Below are 12,005 nucleotides of genomic sequence, written 5' to 3'. Positions count from 1 at the left end.
TGGTGCGGCGCTGGGAAACGGAACCACTGGAAAGATGTAAACCAAGTCACCAGCGGACACCAGCCTCGACCAGGACACTAAACGTTACCGCCGGAGACACCGGACCTCCCGACCGACAAACGGAACTGCACCGGCCGGCAGCTCGTCGGCTCGCTGTCCCCGAAGCAGCGGAGCGCTTTGCCGTTAGCAGCCATCTTTTGTGAGAGGATGTACGGGGCGACGCGGCGGGCCTGCTCGGGCTCTGGCCGGAGCCTGCTGATGCTCACCAGCACCGCGCTGCTGCTGTCGGTGCTCGGGCTGCTGTCCGGGCTGCCCGCCGTCACCGAGGCGAAGGAATGCGACAAACCGTGCATGAACGGACAGTGCAACACCGCCACTGGAAACTGTGTGTGCTTCCCCGGTTGGGTCGGGGACCAATGCCAGCACTGCGGAGGGAGATTCAGGTACGGTCCCCATAAAGCTGCTCCTGACGCTCACACTCAGGCTGGAGATGTTGTTTACGGCTGCCGGGCTCTCTGCACAGTGTTTGTTAGTCCGGACATGCCGGGCAGTACACCTGAGCTACTGCAACACTGCTACAGGGCTACGAGTACTACTACTTCTACTACTACAGCTCTCCTGGTTCACCTGCAGTACATGTTTTATAAGATACTGCACAGCGCATGGTATTTAGATGCTCGTGGAGTCAGGCTCGTCCGATATCACAGATACCGATTATTAGTAACGTATGAGACCGATAACCGATATTTGTTATTGATAAAAATGAAAATATTTCTGTTGAAATGTCAAAATCAAAGAGCAACTTGGAAAGGGACATCTTCTAATTTGCAAAATATAAGAAGAATAAGAAAATTGTTTTTATAAAAGGCTAAATAAATATGTCAGTAGTGCTATATATTTATAAAAATCATAATAATATATATTTATATATATATGTATTTAAGTGAGCTACTGCAACACTACTACAAAGCTACTAGTATTACTGCTACTACTACAGTTCTCCTGGTTCACCTGCAGTACATGTTTTATAGAATACTGCACAGTGCATGTTATTTAGATACTCATGATGACCATATGGAGAGGGGGTTGAGCGATACTGGTTTTTAAGGGCCGATACTGATTATGAGTTCCTAATGAGACAGATAACCGATATTTGGAATTGATATGCACTTATAATAAAAATGAAAATATTTCTGTTGAAATGAAGAAATCACAGAGCAACTTGGAAAAAAACATCCTCTAAGCTGCAAAATATTATTATATTAGATTTTTTTAAAAAGGCTAAATAAAAATGTCAGGAGAGCTATATATTTATAATCATCATAATTATATATTTGAAATAATTTACAGAATTTTTAGAATTTTGGCATAGTTCCTTAGTTTTCCATTTTTTTTTTTTTTTTTTTTGTTTTGTTTTGTTGCTAATTTTTCATGGGCTTCCGTAACACTACCACTTCGCAACTTCTACTACTACAGCTCTCCTGGTTCACCTGCAGTGCATGTTTTATAAAATACTGCACAGTACTTTGGTTTTTAGATATCATAACCATATGAAGTAGGGATTAAGTGATATTGGTTTTTGGTTACAGATTATTAGTACCTGATGAGACCAGTAACCAATATTTGAAATAAAAAAGAAAAAGAAAATATCTCAGTTGAAATGTAGAAATCGAAGAGCAACTTGGAAAAAAACATCCTCTAAGCTGCAAAATATTAGTAAATTTTGGGAAACTGTTTTTTTAAAAGGCTAAATGAAAATGTCAGGAGAGCAATATATTTATAAGTATCATAATTATATATATTTATGTGAGCCACTGCAACACTACTAGGCAACTGCTACTACTTCTACTACTACAGTTCTCCTACTTCATCTGCAGTTCATGTTTTATAAAATACTGCACAATGCATGGTATTTAGATGCTCATGATAATAATATAAAGTAGGGGTCGACCAATATTGGTTTTTCAGACTGATATCCAATATTGAAAATATTTCTGTTGAAATGTAGAAATAGCAACTTGGAAAGAACAGAATTTGTAGAATTTTAAGCACTTTTGGGGGGGGAAATTTTCTTGGTTTTCCCCTTTTTTTGTTGCTTTTTTGTTTTGCTAATTGTACATGAGCTACTGCAACACGACTGGCAACTGCTACTACTTCTACTACTACAGTTCTCCTACTTTATCTGCAGTTAATGTTGTATAAAATACTGCATAGTGCATGTTACGTAGATGCCATTGATAACCATATGAAGTACCAGTTGACAGATATCACAGATACCGATTATTAGTACCTAATGAGACCTATAACCGATATTTGGAATCGATATGCACTTACAATAAAAATGAAAATATTTCTGTTGAAATGTAGAAATCAAAGAGCAACTTGGAAAGAAACATCCTCTGAGCTGCAAAATATTAGTTTGAAAGGCTAAAGGAAAATGTATCATAGTTAGATATTTGAAATTATTTTACAGAACTGGTAGAATATTGAGCGTTTTTGGGGAATAGTTCCCCGATTTTCCTTTTTTTGTTTGTTTTGTTGCTAATTTTATGTGAACTACTGCAACACTACTTCTACTACTACAGTTCTCCTGGTTCACCTGCAGTACATGTTTTGTAAAATACTGCACAGTGCATGGTATTTAGATGCTCATGATAACCATATGGAGTAAAGCTCGACCGATATTACAGATAACGATTATTAGTACCTAATGAGACCTATCGATATAAGATATGTTTCCGATGAAACTAATAACATTTCGGTTGAAATGTAGAAATCAAAGTGTAACTTGGAAAAGTAGCAAAATAATAGTAGTCTTTTAAAAGTTTTAAGAAAAATATCAGGAGAACTGATTATTTCTAATCATCATAATTATATATTTGAAATTATTTTAAGCATTTTAGGGGATATTTCCCTGATTTTCCTTTTTTTTTTTGTCCTTTTTTGTGTGTTTTGTAGCTAATTTTACAACACTTCAACATTGCTGTTAAAATACTACTGCAGTTCTCCAGGTTCAGCTGCAGTATAAAATGTTGTATCTTCCATAAAATACTGCGCAGTGCACGTTATTTAGTACGTAAACTCGTAAACCTTTGTTTAAATGCCTTCAGCAAATGTTGGAAATCTTTGAAAATTTTGCAGTGTCACAGTATTACAGAATTATTTCTTTCAATATAATGAGTCTTAAAGAAAACAGAAGGTTTTTTTTGAGTTTAACAGAGATTTTATTAGTATAATTAAAACTTGTTTGGATAGCACATTTCATACAAAGGAGCAATTCAGAGTGCTTAACAGAGCAAGAAAATCCAAAAAGCTATCAGAGCCAAAATTTGGGATATTGACAATTATCTGTATCTGTGCTCGCCAATAAAATTAATTAATTAAAATAGAAAGAGAGAAAGTGGCAGAATGCGAGGATCTTTTATTTAGTAAAACCTCAGGGAGATATTTTTATTTCTATGTTTTTAATTTAAATTTTCACTTGAATTCATGAAAAAAAGTTGCTGGGAACTTTCTTTATATGATATTGAAAGTTCCACTTTTAATTAAACATTTGCTAAAGGCATTCAAACAAAGTTTTATGTTGGAGTTTGTTATATTCCAAATTCTAAATTTTCACATAAATATATTCATTTTTTATGATAAATGCATATCAGTTCCAAATATCTGTTAGCAGTCTCATTAACTAGAAGATATAAAAAGTAAAAATTAATTGCTCGATGACTGAAAAATTGCAGACAAGAGATGCGAAGATAAAAAGATCATTTAAAAATGATTTAAAATCAATTTTCAAAAAAGCCTTTTAACCCTTTGAAACCTGGAGTGACATCACTTTTCTTGTTTCTCGTTCAGATGCCGTTCACAAGTATTTCAACCTCTGAAACCTCAGAAAATTGGTTTGAATTCTTTTAAAAACATGGGAAAGTTTTCTTTGTACATTCACTGTTTTATTCAAGATTGTCAATGAATAAAAAGACTTTTGAAAGAAAGAAAACACCGGAAAAAGACCAGTAAGTAACTTGCGAAAAAATGTCTCACAAATTGAAAAAAATAAGTTAATATAGAATATTGTTTTTTTTTAAAAATCTGGGAAAAATATCTAAAAAAAAATATTTATAATATTAATAGCTTATTTTTTTTCTCCACAAAATTTCCTCTTTTTTTCCTTTTTTCCATATTTTGCAAATTTTAACTGCTACAAATTAACAAGCAGTCTCATTAACTTCAAATAATTGGTATCCGTATCGGCCCTAAAAAAATAAATAAATAAATAAGTTGCCCCCTAAAGAAGATGTGCACGGTGATAACTGTCAGTTTTCATATTTCGTGTACCTTTAAACTGGAGCTGTGGCTTCGTGGTGACTGTGAGGTGTCAGTGAGATCTCAGCGCGATCTCTGTCCGCTGTTTTTAAGAGGCACTGGCGTGACTGTCTCGTGTCCAAAAACAGCAGGTGACTGGGTGACGTTTGTCCCACTGACGCCTTTAGATTACTGTTAGAAAAAGACAACGGCAGCTCAGGGGGTCAAAGGTCACTCTGAAAGCACTTTTTACAGCTGAGCCATCGAGGTTAGCGCTGAACTCGTGGAAACATCTGAGAGGTCGCAGGAAAGTAACCACCTGATAAAACCAACAACAGCCCGTCCTCTCTCTGTCCCCCTCTGCACACATTCATGTTTGCTCACCCCAATTTAGACAGAGGACAGCGACACGGCGCACCGTGTGAAAGGTGTCAAACGTCAGTTAATCAGAGTCCTCAGACGACCGGAGCTGCACGTCTCGTTCTCTGTGCCCGTTAAAGTGTCGCTTCACATCGCCGGAGTTTGTGCCCGTGATGTTCAACGGGAGAGAAACTGTCTGCAGCACTCGATGACAGCTGCATTTGGACAAAAGCAGAGATGATCGCACTATTTTCTCGAAGATTCTCCCTTTCTGCACATCCCGCCGAGCACGGCTGTTTGTAGGATTTGAGCTCGTTGGGGGCTTAACCCGCGCCTCCTTTCTTAAGAACGAGCTCTATTTTGATGCTTCTTTATGCGCTTTGGCACCATATTTTCCCTGTAGACTTAAAAACATAACAGTAATTATGAATTCTACAAATAACAAATATTAGTAGTTGTTAGTATAAAAAGTAAAGAAATCTTTACAACTACTATCATAAAAAATGTATTGATGAGAGTTGGAAAAATGGTATGTATTTTTGTTAAAAGTGGTGAAATCTAACAAATACATTTAGTCAAGTATGGACAGAATTTAAAATTTTTTAAAAAGAAATCTGCATTTTTTGGTTTATTTTTTCTTTTAAAGTTTTTGGTGATAAAAAAAAAAAGACTTTTTTCTTTTAAAAAGTTTGGGTGATTTTTTTTTTCTTTTCAAAACTTTTTGTAAAAAGTAAAGAAAACATGCGTTCCAAACCCAAGGCCCGCCAAAATAAAAAAATAGCCAAAATTACACCACATATCAAATCCAGAAACTGTATGAACATAAATTATTGTTGTTATTTCACATTTCTGACAGTTTTTGAACACGTCATGTGGGACAAATGCTTCATGAGTTTTTCCCAAAGTCATTGAGGCTCAAGGAAAAAATATCTGTAGCTCAGTGAAGGGTTAAAAAAGAAAGGGGCCGCCCCCTTTGATAAATAAAGAACAGTCCCTAAGGCCTGCTCTTATAATTTAAAACTATATATATGTTTTTATTTCGAGGCTGAAGCCTTGAATGCCTCGGCCTTCTGCTGCCAAAATATCACAAGCAACTGTTAAAATAACTTTCTGTCCTTCGTTGAATCAAATTTGAGCTCAAACGGAAATGTTGTGCTTCTGCTTTCTGTCGTTTTGCTTGTTTGCGAGCTGATCCGGCTCCAGCGTGGTGATGAGGTAGCACGGCTCTGCAGCTTGAGTGTGTCCGTCAGGGTGCGTCCCGCTGCTTAATGTGTTTTTTTTTCCTCTTTTTAAAATGTGATATTCCTCGTCATGCTGTGTCAGCTCAGCGCCGGCCTGCCAGGTCTGAAAGCAGAGCGGGTCGGGGCCTGCGGTGTTATGCATCCTCTGAAATCGGTCACGGTCACGGGAACGCAGGGGAGCTGCAGGTTTTTGCACATTAACGGCTGATTGCGTATCTGAACAGGTGAAATGGAGGCTGAACAGCCTCTAATGTTTCTGAGTGCTCTCTGGAGGAAACAGCTCGTCTTGGTTGCGGTTCAAAATCTGGGAGCTCTTTGAGCTTGAGTATTAATTGAAACACTTCATCACTGGACACCAGCTGCATGCTGGGTAACGCGGTGGCTCAGTTGTTGGCGGGAAAGCTCTGGGTTCAGGTGGAGCTGAAGGGCTGCTGTTAATATTATTTTCATCACTGAATCGTCTATCAGTTGTTTTTAACGCAATATTTTATTCAATTTTCAGTGAGTAAGAAAGAAAGAAAACACACGACAGTAAAAGTTTATGTCAGCAAATCAGAACGAGCAAAGGAAGGAAAAAAACACAAAGATAAGCATAAAAAAGGGGAAAAAGCAGCATTGCATGCAGGCGTTACGTAGGAAGACGTGCACTGATGTCAGAAGCACCGATCAGGGAATAAATAACTGTTTCACAGCAGTGAAATAACTAAAAGAAATCCATCCGTTTTTTTCTGTGATTAGTTGTTGAGTCATTTGATTGTAATGCCCAGGACAGAATGTTCCCGTTACATTTATTATTTTATTTTATTTTATTATGTATTTATTTAAGATTTTTTTTTTGGCTTTTACCATTATTATTTTTAGTCATTTTCTTATTTTTTTATTTGATTTTATATTTTTATCTCTCGGGCTATTATATCAATTTTATATATTTTTAATATTATTATTTTTAATGTATTTTATTAGTAGTATACATAAGTGTTATGTGGCAAATATGCTGAGACTTCACGCTTCTTTACTGTTCAGCGATGCCGTCAGTACTGTGTGGGTTTAGGAACAGTAAAAACTGGTTATGATGAGGAAAAAATCATGTTTCGGCTTTAAAAAAGCTGTTTGTGGGATCACAATTGGAAACGCAGCGATATCTCTGTAAAAATCAACAGCTGCTTTGTGGCACGATCCCAACAGGAAACGCAATAATATCTGTAAAAAATCAACCGCTTTTCGTGGAATTATCCCCGTCAGAAAAATGCCGACAGGTAGCTTAAAAAAATATGAGTTTGGTGGCTAAAAAGCTGCTGGAACAGCGACAGGTCACTGAAAAACAGCTGCTTTTGTCCTTCGTTGGTCTGAATAGAGCTCTGCAGCGTGGCAGGTGTCACGACGTCCACATTTGGGGACGACCGCTACTGGAGACCGATAACCAAAATTTCAAACCCGTATGCATTTACAATAAAAATGAGAATAATGCTGTCAATATTTAGAATTTGAGATACAACAAACTATAGCACAAAACTTAGTTTAAATGCCTTTAGAAACTTCCCTGCATCTTCTTTTTAATAAAGTCAAGTGAAAATGTAAATAAAAAATAATAAATTAAAAAAAGCTCCCTTTAGCATTTTTTGGCATTTTATAGAACAAATTGATTAATCGACAAAATCGTGGTTAGATTAATTTACAATAAAATATTTACTTGCATATTTTTGGTCTAAATGGACTGTTTGGGCAATTTGAAACATCACCTTGGGCGTATAATTTGCATTTTTCATGAATTCTTATTAAAAAATGGAACAATTAATTGAAAAGTCTTATTAGTTATATTTGCAATGAGCCTAAATCCTGATGTTTCTCAGGCATATATTAGATATTTGTCATATTCCTGCTGTAACCGCGTCGCAGGCCTTTGAAGTCGGAGCTGGGCGCTGCTTTGGTGCTGAGCGCGGGGTCAAAGTGCAGAGGACGAGCGCTCCTCTGCGGATTACTGAAGCTGAACTTCTTTGTGAGTCGCTGTTAAGTTTGTCTTCTCCTCAGACGTCCTTTGAAAGCAGCATTTAATTGTCAGTTTCTGTTCTGTTGTGTGAAAAAGCGTAAAAAAGGCGCTCAGTCTCGTTGTCAGAGAGGCTGAGGCGTGACATTTTGACCCTGAACTTCGGTATTAACACCGCGGGACTCTGACAGCGTCGAGAGCTCCGCCCCGCCGCTCTTGAGCCGCAGCGTTATCAGAGATGTTGTTGCAGCTCCGGCGGGCTAATTACCGTTAATGGGACGGTAAACTCTCTGCCGTGTGCTGCCAGATCTGCCTGGAATCAGCGCCGTGTTGTTTTGTTAACGCGGTCAAAGGCCCGATAGTTTTTCCGGGAGAGCCTGCGGTCCGAGGCCGTGTTTAGCATACAGACAATGCTACCATACACGGCTGGCTGAATGCTGGTAAAAGCAGCTTTCTGTGGCGGGGGCCTGCCAAGATGGAGTCCCGACTCGCCGCCAGGGCCAAAATCAACATGAAGGAGGGCGGGGGGGAGAACGGTGTGTTTTGTTGTGGCTTCATGGCATCAGATTTAGATTTTCTTTTTTATCTGCGGATGTTTTGAACATGAGGCTCTGTGTGTGTGTGTGTGTGTGTGTGTGTGTGTGTGTGTGTGTGTGTCTGAGTGTGTGTGGCTGTCTCACAGGATGCAGTGGGTAGATGTTGTCAGGGCCGGGCACTGTGGTTGAAATTTATTTCTCTGGTGAACTGTCATCTGTCTGTTTCTGCCAAATCAAGTAAAACACCACAAAACAAAAAAAGAAAAGTTTTCAGTGCGAAGCTGCAGCGGCGGGAAGCGTGTGCTTAGCGTGAGCGGTAATTCACCACAGCCGTCTGCAGTTATTGAGCATCGTGTTACTAATATTTCCTCTTGTGATATTTTGGCTATAAAGGACAACATCCAGTTTATTCACCGGTGGGAAAATGTCCTCTCCATGGCTCTCGGCTCCGCAGCAATAATGCTGTGACACGTCGATATTTAGGGCCGTGTGACCGGGGACTTTTGTAGAATTCGTGTAAATAAAAGCAATAGAATAAGGTCCACAAAAAAAAAAAAAATAGAAAATAAATATCACAATATTAATACAAATATTTTCAGGTTATATATTTATAGTAGTTGTGGCAAATATAAGCAAAATGTCGTGAAAGAGTCGAGTTGTGCTCCTTTGCCAAACAGAACCTTATTTTATTGTAATATTTAAACAATCATGTTACCCAAATTTACAGAAACAAGCAGGAAACAAGACATATTTCCTGTTTTTTATTTTCAAACTTTATTTATTCGGATATCAGACATTTGGATAAAGCTTTATTTATTTAGATAACCAGTATCAAAGCAGAAACTCTTTTTGGGGTCCACACATTAACACTATATCATTATGTAAAAAGAGAATTTAAACGCAGCATTTTCATTTTCACGAGTTTAAGTTAAACATAAAACTTTTTAAAACTTTTTTATGTCCTCAGTCGTCATACTCTTTTTTTTTATCACAAATTTGTTATCGTGATCATTGTGACCATCCCAAAGAGGAAATACCTGAAAATAAGCACAAAAAAGAAAAATAAAGGACCAAAAAAAATAAAAAACAGACATGACCTGCTTAAAAAATTATAATAATTCTGTAAAATAATTTTAAATATGTGATCATGATAGATATAAATATTTGTTTCTGGACATTTTTCCTCAGCTTTAAAAAAAAAAAAAATCTAAATTAACTTAATTTTTCCAATTTCAAAGTCGCTCATTGCCTTTTTTTCTCGTTTTCAAAAGAAATTGCACCAATTTTCTCAGCGCAAAAAGTTGAAACACGAGAGAGGCGTCACAAAAAAACTGACGATCCAAGTTTCAAAGGGTTAATGTTAAATTTGGGGAAAAAATCATCTCTTTTGTTGCAGAATCAGAGTTTAACTGCAGTCCGCTGTCTCCTGTTGTTGACTCTCAGACAGACAAAAACATTAAAATGTCTCATCTGTATTTATTTGGAGAGCCGCTTCGATCTCGTTTTCCATCTCGCAGCCGTCAGTATTTATCGTAAAGTTGATGATTGTTGCCTCACAGCTGAACTGTATCTGATACTCTCTGATCAGATTATGGCTACAAAGATCGGCTGTGTGCTGCTCGGCACAAAGAGTCCCAAAGACGCGCGACTGTATCAGCCTGACAGTGAGTTTTTGCAGGAATCAGTTTGTTTTTCGTAGGGTCAAAGTTAGGAGACAGTTTTGTTTTGCAGTGGGACGTGCTGGTGAATAAACGCCTTGTCCCCGCCGCTCAGCACGTGCTCATGTCCTGGCACCGGCTCTGACTCTCCCCGTCTCTTATTCAATCACTGGATTTTCCGCTCATCTTTAATTGCATGTAGATGCTGCGTGATTTTGTCTTTTCAAGTGTCTCGGTGAAACAAACACCATCATCCAAGCACCAGTGCATGTCAACACTTCCCATAAAGCCAACTGTGTCACGTAATCTGCCAGCATTTGGAGCTTCTTCTTTAATCAGCGGGCAGATTGTTTACATCCATGTTTGCTGCCTTTCGCTGATTCATTGTCAAGTTTCTCAACATGTTACCAACTGTCAGCTGTCGGTGGAAAAGCCTGAAAATGGAGGGAGGAGTGTGTGTCATCGCCCACGTACTTCTTCCTTTGTGGGAATGCACCAGATACTAACTGAACTGAAAGCAGCAAGTTTTATTTTTTAACCCTTAGGGACTGTTCGGCACATTTTAAGTGTTGAGAATGTGTGTTTTTGTTTAACCTTGGCATTTCCAGCTCAGCTCCTACAATTAGTCTCAGACACACTGTGGAAACTAAATAGTTACATTCAGACTGTTAAGGTCAAAAAATGCTCCATTGAAACCCATTCAAACTGATACTTTTGATCCCACAGCCATCAAAGCAGAAAAACAAGACTTGTATTATTGCCTTGCCTTGGAATTTGTCCTTTTTTATGATTTTCCAGCTGATGATACCATATTTGGCCATGCCATATATGTGCTGCTAATCATTCACATATCCCAGACTGAGTATCAAAAGAAAAACCAAACAAAAATCCATTTTGCAAGTAGTATATTGAAAATAATTCTTCTTTTTTTTTAATTTTGAAAACTAATAATTAATTAGGACTAATTAGACTAATTAGGACTGATTTTGTTTAAAAAAAATAACGCAATGAAGGTAGAAAATAATATTAATGTGTAATATTTTTTAAAGCTTGATTTTGGAAAATGTAATTTGTGCACGAAGCCATACGAATGTGTGTGATATTAAAGTGGGTCCTAAGGGTTTAATTTGTTCCTCAGAAATGTCCTAAGAAAACTTTTTTAAAATAATTTTCTAAATCTGCTAATTTCTTGTAATTTGTATTACTAATTTGCTCATTTTCCCCATGTTTTTTTTAAATAAATCACACCAATCTGAAAGCTGTCTGAAAGCAGCACAAGGAAAGTGATGTCGCTCCAGGTTTCAAAGAGTTAATCTTGAATCTTTCAAGATCTTGAATTCTGACAATGATGTAGAATCCATATAAGATAAGATTAAGATGAGACACGATACGATACGATACGATACGATACGATACGATACGATACGATAATAGATAATAGATAAGATAAGGTAAAGGCTCTAAAATAGTGTATAATAATATTGTAAGTATTAAGTTTAAATAAATAAGATTGCACATATGAATAAAAAAAAATGCGAGAAATGAGGAAGAGAAATGAGAAACAACTTATAGAAAAAATAAGTGAATTAATAAATATGTTATCCACTGATGCAGTGCGGATACATTCGTCCTGACCTGAGATTAACTTTGGTTTCAGTATTTTCACGTCTCACAGCTCTGCTTTGTGCTGCCTTTGTTGTCGTCTCTTGTGTAGTCTGCATATTAGTCTGCATCCATCCTCAGGCGCTCTCTGGAACCAGTTTGAAGGCTGACCTCGCTTTACGAAAGGCCCCGCTGAGCGACCAGCCTGCCTGCCCTCTGCAGAGACTAATGGCCCCCACTGCTGCGCTGCTGATTTATTCTGTTTTCAGCTTACTGGTGCAGAGGCTTCCACTTCCACACGCAGCCAGAGAGGCAGTTCAGGCAT

The 12,005-nt window shown here is 37.7% G+C and overlaps 1 protein-coding gene across 1 annotated transcript in view; it reads left to right on the top strand.

Moving 5' to 3' along the window:
* atrn (attractin) overlaps positions 1-12,005 on the top strand; it is a 186,895-nt gene continuing 174,890 nt past the window's right edge. Inside the window, exon 1 of the mRNA XM_042500720.1 lies at positions 1-443. Coding sequence (XP_042356654.1) covers positions 208-443 — 236 coding nt within the window. The 5' untranslated portion in view covers positions 1-207. The remainder of the gene's footprint in view (positions 444-12,005) is intronic.

The sequence above is a fragment of the Plectropomus leopardus genome, chromosome 14, assembly GCF_008729295.1.
Source record: "Plectropomus leopardus isolate mb chromosome 14, YSFRI_Pleo_2.0, whole genome shotgun sequence".
Lineage (NCBI taxonomy): Eukaryota > Metazoa > Chordata > Actinopteri > Perciformes > Serranidae > Plectropomus > Plectropomus leopardus.
The sequence above is the reverse complement of the archived record's forward strand: the minus strand, read 5'-3'. Positions and strand labels throughout refer to the sequence as shown.